Source organism: Lepidochelys kempii, chromosome 8 (genome assembly GCF_965140265.1).
Source record: "Lepidochelys kempii isolate rLepKem1 chromosome 8, rLepKem1.hap2, whole genome shotgun sequence".
NCBI lineage: Eukaryota > Metazoa > Chordata > Testudines > Cheloniidae > Lepidochelys > Lepidochelys kempii.
In genome coordinates this window covers 97,315,454-97,339,012 of record NC_133263.1, presented here as the reverse complement: position 1 = coordinate 97,339,012, position 23,559 = coordinate 97,315,454, and the positions used below count along the sequence as shown (strand labels likewise).

The 23,559-nt window shown below is 42.7% G+C and overlaps 1 protein-coding gene across 1 annotated transcript in view; it reads left to right on the top strand.

Annotated features, from left to right (window-relative positions):
* The window catches only part of GPX7 (glutathione peroxidase 7), a 29,953-nt gene extending 11,257 nt beyond the window's left edge, over positions 1-18,696 (top strand). Inside the window, exons 2-4 of the mRNA XM_073357716.1 lie at positions 10,324-10,585; positions 15,111-15,443; positions 18,388-18,696. Coding sequence (XP_073213817.1) covers positions 10,324-10,585; positions 15,111-15,274 — 426 coding nt within the window. The 3' untranslated portion in view covers positions 15,275-15,443; positions 18,388-18,696. The remainder of the gene's footprint in view (positions 1-10,323; positions 10,586-15,110; positions 15,444-18,387) is intronic.
* Positions 18,697-23,559: the final 4,863 nt, after the last annotated feature.

Sequence of the window (23,559 nt, the reverse complement as noted above, 5' to 3'; positions counted from 1 at the left end):
GATTTAAGATAAGAAAGGGCTGTTAGGATGTTTCCTAAAGGTAAATGATCTGTTCCAAGGTTCGTGAACTACAAAAAGTAAGTAGCCTAAATGATAGAAAGTAATTGTAGATTTTTCTACAATTGTTTCAATTGTTGTATTCAAGAAGTAGTTACAAAGTTATTAATATCTTTCTTTGAGAAGATAACTGATTTTTTAGACAAAAGAAATGCCACAGATCTAATCAGTCTAATCAGTCAGTAAGGTATTTGATACAGTTCCACATGACAGGTTTCAGAGTAACAGCCGTGTTAGTCTGTATTCGCAAAAAGAAAAGGATGAATCTTGCCCATATGCTCAGGGTTTAGCTGATCGCCATATTTGGGGTCGGGAAGGAATTTTCCTCCAGGGCAGATTGGAAGGCCCTGGAGGTTTTTCGCCTTCCTCTGTAGCATGGGGCACGGGTCACTTGCTGGAGGATTCTCTGCTCCTTGAGGTCTTCAAACTACAATTTGAGGACTTCAATAGCACAGATATAGGTGTGAGGTCTTTTTTAGGAGTGGTGGGTGAAATTCTGTGGCCTGCATTGTGCAGGAGGTCAGACTAGATGATCATAATGGTCCCTTCTGACCTAAATATCTATGAATCTATGAGTACTTGTGGCACCTTAGAGACTAACCAATTTATTAGAGCATAAGCTTTCGTGAGCTACAGCTCACTTCATCAGATGAGAAATTATTAGTTAAACTGGGGAAGATGGGGATTAATATGAGAACTGAAAGGTGGGAAAGTATCTGATTAAAGGGGAGACTGCAACAGGTCATACTGAAAGGTGAACTGTCAGGCTGGAGGGAGGTTACTAGTGGAGTTCCTCAGGGATCCGTCTTGGGACCAATCTTATTTAACGTTTTTATTACTGACCTTGGCACAAAAAGTGGGCATGTGCTAATAACATCTGCAGATGACACAAAGTTGGGAGTATTGCCAATATGGAGGAGGACCAGAATACCATACAAGAAGATCTGGATAACCTTGTAAACTGGAGTAATAGAAATGGGATGAAATTTAATAGTGGAAAGTCATGCATTTAGGGACTAACAACAAGAATTTTTGCTATAAGCTGGGGACTTCTCAGTTGGAAATGACAGTGGAGGAGAAAGTCGTGGGTGTATTGGTTGATCAGAGGATGACTATGAGCTATCAATGTGATGCGGCTGTGAAAAAGGCTAACGTGATCTTGGGGTGCATCAGGTGAGGTATTTCCAGTAGAGACAGGGAAGTGTTAGTACCATTATACAAGGCACTGGTGATACCTCATCTGGAGTACTGCGTGCAATTCTGGTCTCCCATGTTTAAGAAAGATGAATTCAAACTGGAACAGGTGGAGAGAAGGGCTACTAGGATGATATGAAGAATGGAAAACTTACCTTATGAGAGAAGACTCAAAGAGCTTGGCTTGTTTAGCTTAACCAAAAGCTGAGGGGAGATAGGATTGCTTTCTATAAATACATCAGATGGAAAAATACCAGGAAGGGAGAGGAGTTATTTAAGTTAAACACCAATGTGGACCCCAGAACAAATGGCTATAAACTGGCCATCAACAAGTTTAGGTTTGAAATTAGGTGAAGGTTTCAAACCATCAGAGGAGTAAAGTTCTGGAGCAGCCTCCCAAGAGGAGCACTGGGGGCAAAAAACCTAACTGGCTTCAAGACTGAGCTTTATAAGTTTATGGAGGGGATGGTATGACAGGACTGCCTACAATAGCATGTGGCCCATCGCCAACTGCTAGAGACAGGACAGTAGATAGCGAGGGCTCTGAGTTACTACAGAGAATTCTTTCCTAGGTATCTTCCTGGTGGGTCTTGCCCACTTGCTCAGGGTCTAACTCAGGGATCTCAAACTCAAATCACCACAAGGGCCATATGAGAACTAGTACATTGGCCCGAGGGCCACATCACTGAAACCTTTTCATACAACGATATAAAAGTATACTCAAAAATGAAAAAAATGAAGTGTAATATAGTATGCTATTAAAAGTCAGTGTATTAACTTTTTTAAAACTTTAATGTGAAGAGGGGTTTTAATAAAATATAAACACTCAGGAATGCACCTCACACATTTACTTTTAGATTTACTTTTAGAATTACTTTGGTTAAAGTCACCCGTCCCACCCCCAGTATTGCCCCCACTCCACCCCTTCCATGAGGCCCTGCTCCTGCCCCGCCTCTTCCCACCCCATCTCTGCTCCCATTCCAATCCCTTCCCCAAAGACCCTGCCCCAACCCTGTCCGCTCCCTGCCCCTATTCCAACCCCTTCCCCAAATCCCTGGCCTGGTTCCGCCTCTTCTCCACTTCCTCCCCTGAGCACGCCATGTCCCAGCTCCTCCCCCCTCCCTCCTGGAAAGTCCTAAGTGCCGCCAAACAGCTGTTTGGCAGCAGGAAGTGCTGGGAGGTAGGCAGAGGAGTGGGGACACAGAGCGCTCAGGGAGGGGGGGGCCAGGGGTGAGGGCAGCTTGGCTGCCGGTGGACGCAGCGCCTATGGCGGGCCGCAGGAAATAACTCATGGTTGAGACCCCTGGTCTAACTGATCACCATATTTGGGGTTGGGAAGGAATTTCTCCCGTGGTCAGATTGGCACAGACTCTGGGTGGGGTTTTTTTATTTCCTCTGCAGCATGGGTCCACTTGCAGATTTAAACTAGTGTAAATGATGAATTCTCTGAAACTTGAAGTCTTTAAACCATGATTTGAGGACTTCAGTAACTCAGCAAGAAGTTAGGGGTCTATTATAGGAGTGGGTGGGTGAGGTTCTGTGGCCTGAAAGCTGTAGGAGGTCAGACTAGATGATCATGATGGTCACTTCTGACTTCACTAAGAGTATCTGAGTAAGAATACACTTTATACAATTTTGAACCTAACCAGTGTCACTTAAGTGACTTGCCACAAGATGTCAGACCATGTTAGTATTAGAGCTGTATGGGTCTAATATTTAATTTTCTTTCTTGATATAGGAATTAGATACAATACTCCTGTCAGATAACTTAGAAATTATCTGCAAAAAAAAAACACCCTAGAATTTTCAGTTGCTTAAGTAGCCCCTGGAATCACGGTTAAAGTTGCTCCCCTCCCTCCCAAAAAATCTGAAACGGTTCTCCTGTGGGCAGGCATGGAATTTGCTCCCACACGCACAGCCCTGTTGGCCTCACTGGAGCCACCCCCCAACATAGAAGTCAAAATACACCTATGTTATTAACTATTGTATTTTGATTCCAGTAGTAGGGGTTACCATCCAAATAGGTATAACACCACTAACCTATATTACATGCTTGTTGCAAGGCTCAAATCATGATCATAAAGTGCTTTTATATCCTTCTATGAAAGGAACCACGGGCTGTGGGTATTGAAGCCCAGGGGAGGCTAAGCCTCCTCTAACCCAGGCCATGGCCCTGCCTATGCTCTGCCCTGAGGCGCCGCCCTCACTCCCACTCACCCTTGAAGCCAGTGAGAGCTCAGCTCCAGCCAGTGGCCTGGAGCTCAGGCCAGAAGCCCAGGGAGGCTTAGGCTGGCTTGGACCAGCGGCCCGGTGCTCAGGCAGGCTAGCAGAGGGGGAAGAAGAGGCCTTAGGGCTAGCTTCCCCAAAGGGAAACTGTATGTTTCATGAAAGGAACTGTATGTAAGTGCAAAGGATCATAACAATTTGGTCTTTGTTGTAACCAGTATAAATTATTGTTAATAATGGTTGGTAAGAATAAGTTATTCAGGCATACTTAAATTTTCAATAATAGGTTGGTGTTCAATTTATTTTAGGACTGTCAAATGATTAAAAAATTAATCATGATTAAGACTACATTTTAGTTACGGGTATTTTTAGTAAAAGTCACAGACAGGTCACAGGCATTAAACAAAAATTCACAGCCCATGACATGTCCATGACTTGTACTATATACACCCCTAACTAAAGCTTGGTCCGGGACCCCCATGGGTGCTCCGGGTGTGTGTGTATGTGTGGTCTGGGACCCCCATGGGTGCTGGGGGGAGGGCGGGCAGTGGCACGCAACTCAGGACCCCTGCTGGTGCTGGGCGGGAGTGGGCGGCACGCAGCCCGGGACCCCACTGGTGCTGGGGGACAGGGGGGAGAAGGGTTGCAGGGATCCACAGCCAATGGGAGCTGCAGGGGCGGTGCCTGCGAGCACGGGCAGCATACAGAGCCCCCTGGCCCTTCCACTTAGGAGCTGCAAGGATATGCTGGCTGCTTCTGCGGAGCCCTCCCTGCCCGGAGGTAAGTGCCACCCTGCACCTCAACTGCCTGCCCCAGCCCTGAGCTCCCTCCCACATCCAAACTGCCCCAGCAGTGGCTGATGCTGCTGATCCAGGGGCTGCCTGCTCTGCTCTGGTAGACCCAGAGCCAGCTGCACTGGCCACTGCAGAACTCACAGAATCCATGACTTCCATGACAGACATGCAGCCTTAATCATGATTAATCGTGAGATTAAAGAGGTAGTCATGATTAACTGCAGTGTTAGTCGCACTGTTAAACAATAAAATACCATTTAAATATTTTTTTATTTTTTTCTACATTTTCAAATATATTGATTTTAATTACTACACAAAATGCATAGTGCTCACTTTATATTTGATTACAAATACATGTACTGCAAAAAACAAACAGTGGTATTTTTCAATTCACCTCATACAAATACTGTAGTGCAGTCTCTTTATTGTTAAAGTGCAACTTTAAAATGTAGATTTTTTTTTAACATAACTGCACTCAAAAACAAAGTAAAACTTTAGAGCCTATAAGTCCTACTCAGTCCTACTTCTTGTTCAGCCATTTGCCAAGACAAATGTAAACAAACTTGTTTACAGGAGATCATGCTGCCTGCTTCTTATTTACAATATTACTGTACCTGAAAGTGAGAACAGGCATTCGCATGGCACTGTTGTAGCCAGCATTGCAAGGTATTTATGTGCCAGATATGCTAAACATTCATATGCCCCTTCATGCTTCAACCACTGTTCCAGAGGACATGTTTCTGTGCTGATGATGGGTTCTGCCCAAAGCAGTGCAGATAGACACACATTCATTTTCATCAGCTGAGTCAGATGCCACCAACAGAAGGCTGGTTTTCTTTTTTGGTGGTTCGAGTTCTGAAATTTCCGCATCAGAGTGTTGCTCTTTTAAGACTTTGACACCATGTTCCACACCTCATCCCTCAGATTTTGGAAGGCACTGCAGATTCTTAAACCCTGGGTCAAGTGCTGCTGCTATCTTTAGAAATCTCATATTGGGACCTTCTTTGGGTTTTGTCAAATTTGCAGTAAAAGTGTCCTTAAATCAAACAATATATGCTGCGTCGTCATCAGAGACTGCAATAACACAAAACATGGCAGAATGTGGGTAAAACCACAGAGCAGGAGACATACAATTCTCCTCTACAGAGTTCAGTCACAAATTTAATACATCATTTTTTTAATGAGCATCAAAAAGCAAGTAGACCATGTTCATTCAGTCTGTATCTATATGTTGATACTTTGAAAGTTAGCTAGATGGCACCAGAACATACTTTGTATGCCAGTGCATAGGGATTCCCTAGATTGTGCCTTGTTGTCACAATAAACCATTAAGGATTATTAAAATAAACTTTTGTTTTATGGGTTTGTTTTTCTGAGAGAAAACTAAGGGAGGATGTAGAGACCAGTTTTAAATACTGTATTGTGATCAGCTGTACTGTTTATGTGCATCGTTGCCCTCTATTAGGTGCAATTAGAACTGCCCAACTGCAGGCTATAGACCAGGGGTCCCAGAATTTTTTATCTTGTGCTCCCTTACCACTACCCCCCACCCCCACAGAATCATAGAATATAAGGGTTGGAAGGGACCTCAGGAGGTCATCTAGTCCAACCCCCTGCTCAAAGCAGGACCAATCCCCAACTAAATCATCCCAGCCAGGGCTTTGTCAAGCCTGACCTTAAAAACTTCTAAGGAAGGAGATTCCACCACCTCACTAGGTAACACATTCCAGTGTTTCACCACCCTCCTAGTGAAAAAGTTTTTCCTAAAATCCAACCTAAACCTCCCCCACTGCAACTTGAGACCATTACTCCTTGTTCTGTCATCTGCTACCACTGAGAACAGTCTAGGTCCATCCTCTTTGGAACCCCCTTTCAGGTAGTTGAAAGCAGCTATCAAATCCCCCCTCATTCTTCTCTTCCACAGACTAAACAATCCCAGTTCCCTCAGCCTCTCCTCATAAGTCATGTGTTCCAGTCCCCTAATAATTTTTGTTGCCCTCCGCTGGACGTTTTCCAATTTTTCCACATCCTTCTTGTAGTGTGGGGCCCAAAACTGGACACAGTACTCCAGATGAGGCCTCACCAATGTTGAATAGAGGGGAATGATCACGTCCCTCAATCTGCTGGCAATGCCCCTACTTATACATCCCAAAATGCCATTTGCCTTCTTGGCAACAAGGGCACATTGTTGACTCATATCCAGCTTCTCGTCCACTGTAACCCCTAGGTCCTTTTCCGCAGAACTGCTGCCTAGCCATTCGGTCCCTAGTCTGTAGTGGTGCATGGGATTCTTCCGTCCTAAGTGCAGGACTCTGCACTTGTCTTTGTTGAACCTCATCAGATTTCTTTTGGCCCAATCCTCTAATTTGTCTAGGGCGCTCTGTATCCTATCCCTACCCTCCAGCGTATCTACCTCTCCTCCTAGTTTAGTGTCATCTGCAAACTTGCAGAGGGTGCAATCCACACCATTCTCCAGATCATTTATGAAGATATTGAACAAAACCAGCTCGAGGACCGACCCTTGGGGCACTCCACTTGATACCAGCTGCCAACTAGACATGGAGCCATTGATCACCACCCGTTGAGCCCGACAATCTAGCCAACTTTCTATCCACCATTCATCCAGCTCATACTTCTTTAACTTACTGGCAAGAATACTGTGGGAGACCGAGTCAAAAGCTTTGCTAAAGTCAAGGAACAACATGTCCACTGCTTTCCCTTCATCCACAGAGCCAGTTATCTCGTCATAGAAGGCAATTAGATTAGTCAGGCATGACCTTCCCTTGATGAATCCATGCTGACTATTCCTGATCACTTTCCTCTCTTCTAAGTGCTTCGGAATTGATTCCTTGAGGACCTGCTCCATGATTTTTCCAGGGACTGAGGTAGGGCTGACTGGCCTGTAGTTCCCAGGATCCTCCTTCTTCCCTTTTTTAAAGATGGGCACTACATTAGCCTTTTTCCAGTCGTCCGGGACTTCCCCCGATCACCATGAGTTTTCAAAGATAACGGCCAATGGCTCTGCAATCACATCCACCAACTCCTTTAGCACTCTTGGATGCAGCGCATCTGGTCCCATGGACTTGTGCTCGTCCAGCTCATCCCCACACACACTCCCCTCGAACCACAGCTGGGAACAGGGCCACGGTCATGGCCGGGTTTGCAGCTGGGAGTGGGGCTGTGGTTAGGGCTGGGGTCCAAGACCAGAGCTGCAGCCGGGAGCCAGAACCAGGAGCACAGCTGGGGCAGAGTTAGGGCTCCCTCCACACCCCTTGTGGGGGCTGGCCTGGGCCCCATCATGTCCCCCAAACATTCCGCTGTACCCTCCCTCCCCCAGAGGGCACACCCCACAGTTTGGGGACTACTGCTTTAGACCTTAACCTTAGAACAGCTAAAGTGTTCTCCCTCAAGTGAATGGGGCCTGTGCTTTTGGTGCAGGAGAACTTGGGTTCTCTCCTGCTGTGAAGTTCTGAATGGCCACAGTGTCCAATATAATGGCACCCATGAATTCTTGGTGGCTAAGAATTTGTTGCCCTGTATTTATTGTACAATCTGCAGCCATATTTTATTTTTCCCTTTCAACTAAACCAAGTTTTGATGTGCTTTATTGATTGGCCTATGATATTTCATTGTGAATTTTATAGCAGGGGGAGGAAAGGCTCTGAGTGAATTTTTAGTGCTCAGGAAAGGTGCTGGGTTGACAGCCCTGAACCCCTCTGCTCATCCACATGACATAACTACCACCTTACAAGGAGGTGGATTAACTACACTGATGGGAGAGCTCTCTCCCATCAGCATAGGAGTGGCTTCACTTAAGTGCTTCACTTAAGTATATAGACCTGCCCCCAGTCTGTGCCTCAGACTCCCTTTTTCTGTTACATAGGTCAGAATCACTGTTCACAATCTCACAGTGGTCATGTAAAACTTGATACATTAATTTGTGCAACACTTTGAGCTCTTTGGTTCAAAGATACAGGATATAAATCAGGGCAGATTAATTGTATGGCCCCATTGAGTTCAGTAGGAGTGCACAGGTGTAAGCCTAATAGGATTTGGGCTGGAATCCTAACTCTTTTCTACAATATACTTGAATTAAATTTTCTGGTTGAGAAGAAACTTCTCTAATTATTCTAACTGGTGAATTTAATTGGTTAACGTTTATAAAGTGCTATTTAAAGTGAAAAAGTTTGTAGCACTATGCAGATAACATGCAGCACTGCATAAGTGCAGAATATTGTAATTAATTATTAGAACATCCGAAAGATCTATGGCAATTGGTTTTAATTGCCTCCAAAGAAAACATTAGAGGAGGGTTATTTTAGGAAGCGAGTTGCAGTTCTCCCTTGTAGCAGCTGCAAGAATACCCTAAGATCTCCTGAACGTTTTGTAAGGATTAAATATTTTTAAAAATCTTCAAAGCATATTTGAAGCCTGCATTAATAACAACTTCCACTATTATTTAGAATTTTAGGGCTGTTTTGAGAACTCAAATCATTTAACAAAAATACGTGAAGTCTGAGTTCATGTACAGATCAGGAAAGAAACACATGCACAAATTCTGCTTTCAGTAGCCCCATGGAAATCAGTGGGATTAAGAGAAGAATTTAGCTCCATGGGCAGATGTGGCCATGGTTGGTGTAGACATGTGTGACTCAGCTGATTTCAGCAGAGTTGGATCTGCTTACACCCAGACTGACTCTGGCTCCACAAGTCCTAACTTTGAACCCCAATCCCAAACCAGGGTAGTCAATGGTGAAACTCCTGTTCATGTCAATGGGAGCAGGATCAAACTTTCTTATTCAAACATGTAAAAAGGGTGTAAGAGCTTCATTTCAGTGGGCCACAATATTCTCTTTACCTCGATGACTGGCATATTTGAGATCTGTGTACACACAGACACACACACACACAGAGTGAGGGAATGCTTCCCACATGGCCTCATTTCTCCCCTCCTCACTCCTGCATGTGCACCATTGGTATGTGGCTCTACTGAGGTTTGGGGACAGGCACCACTATCTTGCTCCGTCTCCAGATTCTGTGGAGGGTGCTCCCTGATGTTAGGGATCTGTCTGTAGAGCACTGTGTGTAAGGTACATCAGGCCTGGGGAAGGTCCCCACCATGGATCCTTTGCAGAATCTGCTTAACAATGATTACAGCTTGAGGCTGTGCTATTGTTCAAGTGAAGCCCTACTATGCTGCACACCCTCCCAACAGCAGGGCTCCAAAGGCAGTGGCATGTGGGAGAAGTGTTGTAGCCCACAGAATGTACATTTATAACAATGTAATTGTGTGTAATACAATAGTCCAGAAGCTCAAGGATGATGGAAGATGAAGTCAGAAAAATTCCAGCTGGAAAAAGGATTCACATTTTTAAGGCTACTTAACTACTGAGGCAGCTTCCCAAGGGAAGTGGTAAATTCTCCACCACTTGGAGTCTTTAATTGAAACTGGATGGCTTTCTGAAAGATACCCACAAGTTAGTGGGCTTGATGCAGTAATCACAGAGTGAAGTTTAATGTCCCATGTTATGTTGGTCAAGCTACATCATCATGATGGCCCCTCTAGCCTTAAGTGCATCAGTTGATTCAGCATCAATGCTGTGAGGGGGAAGATGTTGCACATCTAAAAACATTTGAAAGACCTGGAATAATTAATATGCACCAAACAACCTCATGTGAACAGTCATTTCTTTACATGTGCTGGATTGTTTATACTATAATAAATGTTTAGAAAATGCCAAGGAGACAGGACAGAGGAGATGCTGGTTTTTCTGAAAACAGAATTAATACCCCCAACGAATTTAGAATGTATTTTCTCAGCATGGATGCTACATCTGACTTCAATAAAGTGAATATTAAAAACTAAGTCTCCCTAAATAATCAAAAGAATTTGAAACAGTTTCAAACAGTAGCAAGATGCTCAATCCCAGTTCACTGAAGATTCTCAACCTGGATATTTTTATTCTGCTGAGAATGATCTGCAGTCAAACCTCCTTGGGGGAAGCTCATGTCAAACGGAGATATGCAGTGTGTTTTAATCTCTTGTGTTTAGGTATCTCTGGTCGTCAATGTTGCAAGTGAGTGCGGATTTACAGATAGCCACTACAAAGCTCTACAACAATTACAGAGAGACCTTGGCCCGCATCATTTTAATGTGCTGGCATTCCCATGTAATCAATTTGGGCAGCAAGAGCCAGACAGTAACAAAGAAATTGAGAGCTTTGCCCGAAAGACTTATGGTGCCTCCTTTCCTATGTTCAGCAAAACTGCCGTCACAGGTGCTGGTGCTAATGCTGCCTTCAAATATTTAATTGGTGAGTAATATCTAGAGAAGCTATATTTAAGGAGGTAAGTCGCTGGCATTGAATTCATCTGATCTGGCAAGACTTTTATAAGGATTATTTATAGTGTTCATGATTGCAAATGCGCCTGTTATAATTATTTCACATACACATTTATTAAATAACCCTATCTAATGCCTATCCAAATAGGGATTCAGAATGTCTAGAAATACAAAGTCTGTGTACATGGGAGTGTGATACATTCCCGTTGTACCTGATCACAGGGTCATGAACGTGGGCAGTTGTGCCTGGTTTTCTCCACTTAGCAACCATTTCTCCAGAGCATTCATGTCAGGACACATCAGGCCAGATTTGATCAGATGCATTAGCAGAGCTGTAGGGTAAGAGGAGGCAAAAGGTCCTCAGTATCCATCCAAACCCCTCACTTTCACAAGCTTTGCATTCACACACAAAACAGTGCAACCAGGTGCTGATAGTGATTTTCTGGAAAAATTCCTTCCATGTTCTTCACCAGGAATATGGAACAACCAAATTGTAAAACCCATCCAGCTATTTGTACAAGAACCAATGCATGCTAGGACAGGAGTCTTTGGGAGTTTTTGTTGGTTCCTGGCAGACAGCTAAGAAGCCTTCAGTAAATTAGGTTATTCTTATCTAAAGACTATATTTTTCTGCATAGGTTGAATGCTCCAAACACCATTCATATACTGAACTGAAATTGGAATTTTCATCCAATTTTTTAGGAAATGAGTCAAATCTAATCAAGCCCACCATCACATGACAGCACACTGAGTCTCACCTCCTCTACCCAGCAACAGTGTTCCTTCCACACTCTCCCATGGACTTACAGCACAGTTGTTTGTACTACTTTTGGCAGCTACATGCAGTCTTCCAGAGCTGACATTCCTGCAGGTGAAGCTTCCCCATGCTCTTCTTGTAGAGTTTAAGGCCAGAAGGGACCACCAAAGCATCTAGTCTGACCTCCTGTACATCACAGGCCACCAACTCCAACCTGCATCCACAAACTAAACCCAACAACTAAAATTAGACCAGAGTGGTACAACTCCAGGAGACTAGACTATTATGTACCACAGGCAGAGAATAGGAGGGACCAAGGTGCACCAATGCCTGAGTCCTCAGCAGTGACAAGGGCATGATTGAGATTTAGCCAGGTAATCCCGGTAAGAGACCCACACCCACACGCTGCAGAGGAAAGCAAAAAAAGACTCCAAGGTCACTTCACACTCTTCCAGTTCTGGTTCACCAGGTAGGATAGCTGCTGTGATGGGTTGGGTCACAGAAACTCCCTCAAGACGGTCACTAGATGTGCTGGGATACCACTGAGAACAAACCCCCCTGCCAGAAAAGGCTTCCCTCCACTCTATTTTGCTGAGCTAGTCACACCAGTCAGCTTCAGCACAGACCAGGAGGTTGGGCCACACATCCCTGCAGTTCACAGAAACTAAGATCCACTTAGCCCCAGGGGCTTCTCAGTTAACAGGGACTTTTCCAGTGCCTAGTATTCAGTCTTTCTGGGAGCCTAAACCCCAAATAAATCCATTTTACTCTGTATAAAGCTTATACAGGGTAAACTCATAAATGGTCCACCCTCTATAACATGGATAGAGAGATATGCACAGCTGTTTTCTCCCCCAGGTATTAATCACTTACTCTGAGTTAAATAATAAACAAAAGTGAGTTTATTAAGTATAAAAAGTAGGATTTAAGTGGTTCCAAATAATAACAGACAGAACAAAGTAAGTTACCAAGCAAAATAAAACAGAACACACCAGTCTAAGCCTAATACATTGAGAAACTGAATATAGGTAAATCTCACCCTCAGAAATGTTCCAATAAGCTTCTTTCACAGACTAGACACCTTCCTAGTTTGGGCCCAATCCTTTTCAGACCAATGTTGTAGTTTATGGCCTGGAACCAGCAATCACTCACACACCCATTTGTCCCAGTTTCTTTCAGGCATCTCTTTGGGGTGGAGAGGCCATCTCTTGAGCCAGCTGAAGAAAAAATAGAGAGGCTTCCAGGGCCTTTTATATTCTCTCATGTGGGCGGAAACCCCTTTTGTTCTTCTGTGCAAAATCACAGCAACAAGATGGAGTTTGTAGCCATCTGGGCAAATCACATGTCCATGGATTCAGCTTTTTGCAGGCCGACGCCATTGTTTACATGTTAGTTTGAACGTTCCCAGGAAAGCTCAGATGTGGATTGGCGTCTCCCAAAGTCCATTGTCAGTTAAGTATTTCTTGATTGGGCACTGACTCAGAATAGTCCTTTCTCAAGAAGCTGACCAAATGCTTCACTGATGCTACTTAGAAACAAACACATTGAGATACAAGTACATAGCCAATATTCATAACCTCAAATACAAAAATGATACATGCACACAGATAGCATAATCATAACCAGCAAATTACAACCTTTCCATAGACACCTTACTTGACCTCCTTTGTACAAGATTTGGTGCAACTGTAGGACCTTGGTTACAGCAATGATCTATACGGTCACAGTTCATGTCAATAACGTCTCAGCTGCCACTTGCATATCGCATGCAGATTGCAAATCCCATCCTTCCCCAATGCTCCACATGTAGCATGAGGCTGTGAGAGTGGGACAGTCACCACTGCAACGTGAAAGGACAGTCACCAGCATAAGCCTGGCGGTGCAGTGTGACAGGAAACACTCACCTCTCATTAGGGCCTCCTGTCGGTTGTGTGCAAACCTGCACTTTCTCTCTCTGCTCCCACCACCGCTTTTCAGCAGTCAACCTCATCAGGTGGGTCTTCACTAGTCCAGCTCTCTGGCCAAGTGACATACAGTCAATGTGCATTAACAAACCCCTTCCAGGATAAGAGGTCCAAACAGGGCCTGTCCCTGTGCCCTTGTTAAAATCTTTAGCCATGTCTCTGTGCTCAGTCCTCAGCCCCTTCTAGGCTGGCTTTAAGACCATGCCTGCCCTGGTATAGAGCAGTACCTCTGGGGCTTTCTCCCTGGAGACTCTTTGTCATAACAGTTCTTATTGCCCCAGCTGGGTCACTCCTTCAAGTTCAGCTCCCTTCCAGGGGACAGGAGTAACAAAGTTCAACAAATGGTTGGCCCTCTGCAGAGTCTTCAGCCATTCTTGAGTCCTTTAAGTTCCATCCCTGGGCTTGGGCTACTAAACAAAATATGCCCCCTTCTCAGGGCCTTGGCCACGTTGCCAGTGGCAGGATCCAGGCCTGTCTACTATCTAGGTCCCAACCCAGGGACCCTACAAATGGCAGCTACATACTGCTTCGCTTCCTTCAGTACTTGCTGCTGCTATTCCCCAGGCTGCTTCCCACATAGCCCTTTCCTCTTCACCTTTACCTCAGGGCTGAAGTTCTCTACTCTTCTCCTGCCTCACCAAATGCCATTTCCACCAGAACCCATCTTTTGTGTCTCACTTGAGTTCTAGCAAGGAATATCCTTCCTTACTCCTCTGGTCCTAGTCCGGGACAGCACTGCATACAGCCCCTGCAGCTCCTTTTATTTGAGCCTGCGGTGCTCTGATTGGCTGCTTCCCTTCTCCTTTTCTGGGGCAGAGCATGGAAGGACCATGAGGTCTCCAGCAGGGGCCTCAAAGGGCCTGGTACACCTTGTCACATGCACCTTGGCAATCTGTCTGATTCCACATGGGGGTTTGGCCCAGAAGTGGCAAGAGATGTAACCTTGTCCCAGATGAAGCATGTATAGCTCTGGACCTGCACATTCTGTGCTCCTATCTTATGACCTCATATTTATGGGCAGAAACTCCTGCCCTTATTCTAAAATGCATTCCTGAACTTTTTCATTTCATAAAATAGAATCATAGAGGTTAGAGCTATGGGAAAACCTGTTAGGTCATTCAGAGAATAACCCAATCTCTAACTAATGAGGGTTAAGAAGAAACTTCTCCTCGGGGTAGGTTATTCCGTTATTTCCTTCTGCAGAGTTTCTTGAAACATTCCTCTGAAGCATCTGGTAATGGCTACTATGGGAGATAGCATACTGGACTAGATGAGCCATTAGTCCGCTCTAATATGGCTGTTCCTAAGTCCATCTCCCTGCCAGTGCATGATTATTCCAAATGGTATATTTTCTGGTTTCAGAGTAGCAGCCGTGTTAGTCTGTATTTGCAAAAAGGGGTACTTGTGGCACCTTAGAGACTAACAAATTTATTTGAGCATAAGCTTTTCTGAGCTACAGCTCAGCTCACGAAAGCTTATGCTCAAATAAATTTGTTAGTCTCTAAGGTGCCACAAGTATTCCTTATATTTTCTGGTGCTTTCTCCTGTCTATATGTCTTATGGATTGGGCTTCTACTAGTTCCCATGGTAGACTATTCCACAGTCTAATATATCTCCCTGTCAGGAAATCCTTCCTGATAATCAACCTAACGTTTTCCCCTTGATGTTATGTACTTTCTTTCCTTAAGGCGCTGATTAACACATCATCATACTAAAATGTCAGGAACTGGTTCGTGTGGTTTTCTCTTCTGTTTGTATTTTTTTTTCCTTCACAGAATCCACAGGAGAAGAACCAACCTGGAACTTCTGGAAGTACCTGATAGCCCCTAATGGGAAAGTAGTAAAGGCTTGGGACTCAACTGTCACTATTGAAGAAATAAAGCCTTACATCACGGAGCTTGTGAGGAAAATCATCCTGAAGCAGAAAGATGAACTGTGACTTTCAAAATTCCCATCACATCTATTATACCTTGATTGATAATTAGGACTGTAATTTGACTGTTTGCATTCCAAAAGAGAAAATAGAGGGACAGGAAATCATTATGACTAATTGAAGTTTCCCCCATCATCCTAAGAATACAGGAAACAATAACTGAATGTGGTGAAAGGTGATTTAACTTAGGTTTGTGCTATCATTACAAAGTTACTGAATTTAATATGTGCCTTCTCAGAAAAAAATTATCAGCCATTTGTTCATTTTACTAACTCAAATAATGAATTGTTGATGGTATTATGAAGAGCCAATTAGGATCTTTTTGGCAGCCAGGCTCAGTACAGCTAGAATTTCCTTAGAGAGACCTTACTAGCAACTGCAATTGATTTGTCATGATTTTGACCATGAATTTCATTTAAAAATGCAACCCAAAGTAGAAGAGTGCACTCGGCATAGTATGGACACAGTTATAAGGGGCAGGCAAAAATAGGTTTCCTCAAAGCAGACACACTTATAATGATATGTGTCTGCTTAGTTATAAAGGACAGACACTTCATTTTCTTTATTTGTGTCATGGGTAACTGGGGGAGAAGGGCATGGGGAGGCCTCATCTATAGAACCGAAATAAAAGACAACATTTCCTACAAAAAGATTCTCCATAAGTTGTGTGAACTGTCTTTAAATTCTTTGTTTAAAAAAGGGTTACTGAGTGACATTAGAAAAATCTGTATAATTAATTTGAACATCTATAGGGCCAGATTCTCCTCTGGCTAAATCAATTTAGCACCATTAAAATCAACGAGGTAAGATGATTTATCCCAGCTGAGAATCTACCCCTATTGTTAGGTTTCTTTTTTCAAAAAGTTTTTGTATGGTGCTTCATGTTTTGGGAGAAAGAACAGTACTGATTCTGAGTCAGAGTTAAGGTGGTTTTGAAATCTGCTGGCACCATATGAATAATGTGTTTATTTTGTGGGCAATGTAAGATTAATGATGTCCTTGTTTATTCAGTTTTAAGTGCTTCGTTTTGATAAATGATGTGATAGCCAAGTCCTCTGATATCACCCAGAAACTTTAATTATTTTTAAAATGTAGCCAAATGTAAGACAGCATTTTTAAACTTTTAAATAAATGGGACTGGACAGATTATTAAATTAAAGGAATTAGTGGTGCTGTCCAAGTTTAATGGCTTCTGCAAAACCCTACCTCATTCAAAGCACATCTGACAAAAGCACACACATTTACCGTGGGGCTGCTCTAGTGTTTGATCTGCTGCCCTAGGTCCCCTGTGGAACCTGGGAAGCAGAGAATAGCCTTATAAATATAGAAACGTGTTCCCAAGGTACCCGGTTGCACACGTTAAATAAATAAATAAATGTTCCCAGTACTCTTTGCAGGTGGTGGTGGTTTTGTGTTTGTGGGGAGGCGGGGGAGCATAGGAGTGGATTAGAGCAGGCCTAGCATCGTCTGTGCCAGCTGGTGAGGCTCTTTATGTAGGGTATATTCTCAGGGGATTGTTTCTGCCAAAGCAGCAAAAAGGGGCCTTGGTATAACAGAGAATTATATACCAGTACAGTATAAGGGGCCTACAGCATAATAAAAAAAATGAGACTACTCAGTTCCTCAATCAGGAAAATGGACCTGTACCACATTTCATCCTAGACCAAAGGGTGGATCATGCAGGAAGGAGAATCATTAAACCAGATCCTGACCTTTCCTTTAACTCTGGAAAGTAGCCTTGGCCAATTCAGAGCTCCATGGTGAAAATATTCTTAGTCACTATGATATTTTTTTCCCTCAGTTTCACTGACAGAATCATGACAAGTGAACAACTAATGGAAATTTCTTACGCATTTTACTGTTTTTGCTTTTGAAAACTGCCTCTTGTCTAAACCAATGTTAAAATCTATGTTCAGTTTATAATTCAAATCTTGTGGTGTAATGTGATTGCATTGGGCAGATCTAAGGATAGAGAGAAACATTAGAAAATGCAAAATTTTCAAACTGGTGACACTTTAAAATGTTTTAATCTCAAAAGATACTTACTCAGTTTAATCAAAATGTTCAAAAAACATTCCAGTTGCCAGTGAGCCTTAACCCTAATTATTTAAAAGCATAAAGATTTCTATCTTTCTTGGGGGATAGGGAGGTGGGCAATAGGGAGAGGAAGTGGTTCTTAGAAGGAAGATTAAATCCGCCTTAAAATTGGACTGTGATTGGAACCTTAAAAATGGCAATATTCTCCCCTCGCTAATATAAAACTTCATAGACCTATTCAGCTGAGATAAAAGCTCTGTTACTTTAGCTCCAAAAGTATGAGGCTACTACCACTTAAGCTAAAACAAAGACCTCTGTTAGCTGTCACCTACAGAAACACTCATAGGATATCTTTTTTAGCATAGCCAACCAGTGGAGGGTAACATGTTCTTGCACACATGGTGTCTACACTACACCGTTAACTGAGGCTCTTACTTAGGTTTTAGCCTTACCCCTCCCTGCCATCCATACAGAAAAACTTCTGACCTGGGTTTGGAGGTGCTTTAAGCCTAGGTTAGCTTACTCAGGTGTCGGGGGTTGGAGCCTGCCTATTTTGCAATGAGGACATAGGCAAAATCATTTAAATGCTGATAGTCCTCCAATACCTTCCCATAGTTTCCCTCCAAAAGAATACACAAGTTCTCCCACAGTGGACAGGGAAAGAATCCTAGAGCATCTCAGCACAAAGAACCAAGGGGTATGCAATGCCTGTCAATTGTGGGATAACTTTTCTACCCTTTGAGGGGAACTGTGGGAAGGCACTGGAGGACTATCAGCACTAGATAGTAAAATAAGGCAATTATTTATAAAACAAGCTCTAGGGGCCAGCATGCTCCTAACCCTAGGATGCTTTAAAAAAGTATAATATTGCCCAGTTCTAATATTGTTGACACAATAAAGCTGGTTTGTGCTGCATAGTGTTTTTAAAATGGTAAAACAATAAACTTTTTTAGCATTTTGCATACAGTGTAAACACTTTCCAAATGGCTGTTGCAATCATACACATTCATAATTATCCCGGTGTACTCCAGTAGAATAAAGAGGTGTGTGTGTGTACCATGATGCCTCCTGTCTTGCAACAGGGTGAGGAGCAGATGAATGGATGGAGAGGAAAGGAGAGATGCTAAAGCAATTGATGGTTCCTGGACCTGCACAGCTGCTGCTAGGGTCATGGATGCCTATCAGGAGCAGTCCAAGAGGGTAGAAGCTGGAACTGCCTTGAGACTTGCAGAAAGGCCAGGGGAACTGGAACCTGAACTGTGTTTTCTACTGCATCAAGCAAGCTGACATCATCTGAGAAAATCTGATGAGTTTTTAAAATAAATAAATAAATAAAATAAAGGGGCAGGGGAATAAAAGGAAAAAAGTGTGTGTGTGTGTGTGTGTGTGTGTGTGTGTGTGTGTGTGTGTGTGTGTGAGAGAGAGAGAGAAGACATAAAGGAGATGGAGGGTCAGATCACAGCCCCAAGGCAGAAGGGCAAAGAATCTCTGAGCCAGGTGCAGTTGGAAATTGTGGAAATTTCCAGAATCAGGCAATATTGACACTAATTAACATGTTCAGTCCTACAAACCGATGTTAGACTAAAATGAAGGGCGTAACTTACACCTATGCAAGCAAGGAAAATCAGTGCTAGTGGGTGTGGCACATAGATACATGGGCATGCAGGAAGAAGAGAGCAGCAAATCCCCAGGTCTTTTCTATATTATTCAGTCTATTTGCTAAATGAGTCGTAGCAGTGACTTCATCACACCTCTCAAGTGAAGGAGAGTCTGGTGTGTCTGTTATGTGGCAGGGAGATCACCAAGGAGAATCCAGGGTAATGGAAGAAAAGTGATTAATGATTCAGTATGTGGCTCTCTTCCCTCTACATAAATACGGAAACAGTGTCCCAGCACGGTAGTGGCAGGCATTATGCTGCTGGAAATACTGCCCTTTGGATAAGGTATATAACTGAGGCTCTGACCAGCACAGAGCACTCTTCATAATAATAGGAGCATTAGCCCCAGTGTCCTAGCCAAAGTTCAAGTGTGGTAATTAATACAGTCTGGTTCCTTAAATTCCTCTTCACTTTCTGTCCTAAACTGGTGGCTAGTGATGCTGCACAGTGTTAAACAGCTGATGCAGTCCACCTTACCAGTGGCAACAGTTTAGTGGTGGATGAAATGAATACTATGTAAGCTAGTACACTTAAACCCTGATCCAGTAAAGGACTTGAGCACATGAATGCTTACATTTAAGTTAACAGAAATAGTCATGTGCTGAGAGTTAAGCATATAACATGTTTAAATCCTTTGTTGGGCTGAAGTCATAGTTGGTAGAGCAAGTTTAGGTCTTTCAGGATGAAAGGTGCTAGATAAATGTAAATCATAATTTTTTTATTAGGAGAGAAATCTGTCCTCTAATCATTTGATATGATCTTGTCACTAGATAGACAAACCATAGATAACAAGCCAAATTGCACTGGATTGTATTTGTTCTCTGAGGATTCAACAAGTGTGTAGATATCAGAAATTATTCCTTTGGCTTATGAATTCTAACACAGTTCAAGTCTGACAGGGATCTTCCCTAGGGCACCTCCTGGAAACTACGTAGAACCATTGAATGTGCCATGCTTAAATCTTATCTGCATTGCAACTTGCCTGTATTACAGAAAGATTTGGTATGTGTTAACAAACATACATTTTTGTAAATGGATAGCAATTGTCTAGGGCTTTAAGATTTATAGCATGCAGATCTGACAGATGTAGACTATCCCTGTAAGAAATACGTCACATTGGTTTAACGTCTAAGATAAGTGACGAGATACATAACTGCACGTTATTATATGTCCCTGTATGGTATGACAGAGGAAGAAGAAATCACTTCAGAGCCTGGTCTCACAGCCATTATTCAGACAAAATACCTGTTGACTTTAAGAGTTTTGCCTGAGTAGACATTGCAGAATCAGACCCACATAATACAAAAAATTTGTTTGCAAAATGGGACTCATAACCTGAAATATTTACAATGAAACAGGGGTTTAAACATGTATTTTTGTTTTGGTTTTTGGTAAGTGACAAGCTTTATGGGTCTGGTTTATCTCTGTGTTATTCTAGTTTTATGCTGGGATCATTCCATTTTCATAAATGGAATGACACTGGTTTAATGCTGGAATAACGCAAAGGTGAGTAAGGCCTAATGTGACTTTGTTGGATGGTACCTAATGCACCATTTACAACACATTAGCACATTGCTCAACAACAGGCTGAATGTGGTTCAAATTACTGAATACAGACATCCATTTGTTCAAATGGACTGAGTTTTATAGTAAACTACAGTCAACTCTTGGATCAGCCAAGAGTACTTGTTATGTTGGTCAAGCTACATTATCATGATGGCCCCTCTAGCCTTAAGTGCATCAGTTGATTCAGCATCAATGCTGTGAGAGGGAAGATGTCACTTCATTGGATGCATTCAGTGGAAAATACAGTGGGGAGATGAATCTGATGAAGTGAGCTGTAGCTCATGAAAGCTTATGCTCAAATAAATTTGTTAGTCTCTAAGGTGCCACTAGTACTCCTTTTCTTTTTGCGAATACAGACTAACACGGCTGCTACTCTGAAACTTGTTAATAAGTGTAGAGGCTATAGCTTGCATTTTTTGCTTTTCTTTTACTTGTAAACTTATGTTTCCAAACCCTTATAGTTGCTTTTATTTGAATCCCAGTCTCAAGCTCTGTTAAATAAACTTCAATTTTGTTTTACTGTAGACATGTCTAAGCTCTTGTAATAAGGAGAGTGGTGAACTGGGGTGGCATGCTTCTGTGGAGGTGGAAGCCACCTCACTGACGAACCTGTCACTTTCCTTAATGCAGCACCAGGTGCTAAGGTGGCTTTCAAGTGCCTGAGTCCAGTTCTCGTATTGCTCAACCTTTAGGCACCTAGGGCAGCTGAATGATTCTGGACCTTTGTTGGGGATTCATACATCTACAAATTGAGAGGCAAATCATGGCTGCAGTTCTACAGGTGCAGGAAGCCTGTAGGTTGGGGAAGCAGGAAAGCAGAATTTGGGAGCATGCAATGGGTGTGATGCTGGGGTTATCCCCTAGGCTTTGTTCTTAAATGTTTATGTGGGAATATAATATTCACAAAAGGTGCCACTTTTTAAATGACCACTCTGGAGGTTTGAAGTCCTCTATTAATCCACAGAACAGAACCATCAGAGACAGCAACCAGACATGCTTTCTAGACACTCCCCTGCCAACATACCTCCCTGTCCTGGAAAGAAAATGAGAACATAGTTCCATCTTCATGTCCATTCATTCCACAGCTTTTTACTGAGACTGTCAACAGGTGGGTTTAGATACTGTCATCTCTGCTGATGATTTTAGGGATGTGGATGCTGGATTGAAACCCCTACTGCCAAGGAATCTTTAAATTCTCCTCTGGATAGCTGCCAAGGACAGGCAGAAGGAACCTTGCCTGAATGCCTATTTGGAAGTTATTCCAAAGGAAATGTTTAATGCTTACGTCAATGTTTCCCAAAGTGTGGGATGTGCCCCCGAGGGATACAAAGAACTAGCTGAAGGACCCAGACAGGCTTGTTGATTGTTCTCCAGCTTTATTGTTTTTTTAAAGGAATTGTCTAGCTGTTATGGTTGCAGATTAAATTCAGTGCTGATAAATGCAAAGTAAAGAACATTTGAAAAAATAATTCCAACTATACGTAGAAAATGATGGAATCTAAATTAGCTGTTAACACTCAAAAAAGAGATCTTGGAGTCATCATGGATAGTTCTCTGAAAACATCTGCTCAGTGTGCAGCGGCAGTCAAAAAGGCTAACAGAATGTTAGGAACCATTAAGAAAGGTCTAGGTAATAAAACAGAAAATATCATCATGCCACTATATACATCCAGGGGATGTTGCGAAGTCCAAAAGTATAACTGGGTTAAAAAAAAGAATTTAATAAGTGCCTGGAGGATAGGTCCATCAATGGCATGCAAACCCATGCTCTGGATATCCATAAACCTCCAACTGCCAGAAGCTGCCATGGATCGCTCAATAATTGCCCTGTTCTGTTTATTCCCTCTGATGCATCTGGCAGCAGCCACTGTCAGAAGACAGGATACTGAACTAGCTGGACCAGTATGGCCATTCTTATGATAAATCCTTGTAACTGATGCAGTGATATACACCTGAGTTTTCTGAGAGCCTGAAACAAATGCCTCATTCACTTCAATAGGTGCTAATCCTAGGGCTTGTGTAGACTAGGATAAAATGTGTATTTTAAAAACTTTCTAGCTAACATGTTTTTAAATCCTAACATAGGCAGGGAAAGTAGCATTATAACATGTTGGTTGGTAGATATGAACTCTTGGCTCCTCCTACAGTTCTCTCAAGACAAGCCTGAAATAATATAAACTACAAGCAGAATCATTTTGTTGAACCCTTTCACACCTTTTTTATACCACACAAAAAGGACAGGACTATTTTCTCCCTTGGAGGGTCACTTATGGGGCAGAGGACCTTAGGGCTTCAGCCAGACTCTACTGAGTCTATGGTAAAGACTCTATTAACCTCAAAGGGTTGTGGATCTGGCTCTTTATAAAGGCATCCTGAACTACAGGTGACATTCACCCATAATGATTTGGGATCTTAAAAAAAAAAAAAAGAAAAAGAAAAGGAGAGGGGGATGTTTTGACACATTTTTAAAGCTTTGCACTTTCCCTTTGACTTAGCTTTTAGTTTGGATCAGGAATTTATCTCTGTACATTTTTAATGTCAAAAAACCAAAACTAGAAAATTAAATACAATGTACTGATGAAATGATATTAACAAAATGACCAGAGCTGGGATTTTTTCCATATGCAACTGGTCTCCAAACAACATAATTAACTATAACATTCCTATATGCTATTGAAATGTATTTTTTCAGTGTAATGGCTATGACTACTGTAGTCAAGTGTTCATTATTCATATTTGGTGCCAGGTGCCCATAATAGGCTTCAGGCAACATTTTGTAGAAAATTATCTTCAGGCTTTCTTTCTAGATACGCTGAAATGTCTAAAATTTAACAACGATAGCAAAATCCACGTGTCATTTGCCATGTTGGAGGAGGAAATGCTCTTGGGAAAGTTTGAGATAATGCGTCCTGCCCCGAGGTGGCAATGTTGGAAGTAAAGGATCATTATAAACACTGGGTTGTCTGCAACTGGGATTGTCCAGCTACATCAGATGTCTACATCATGACAGTTGTTGGGGCTGAAATGGTT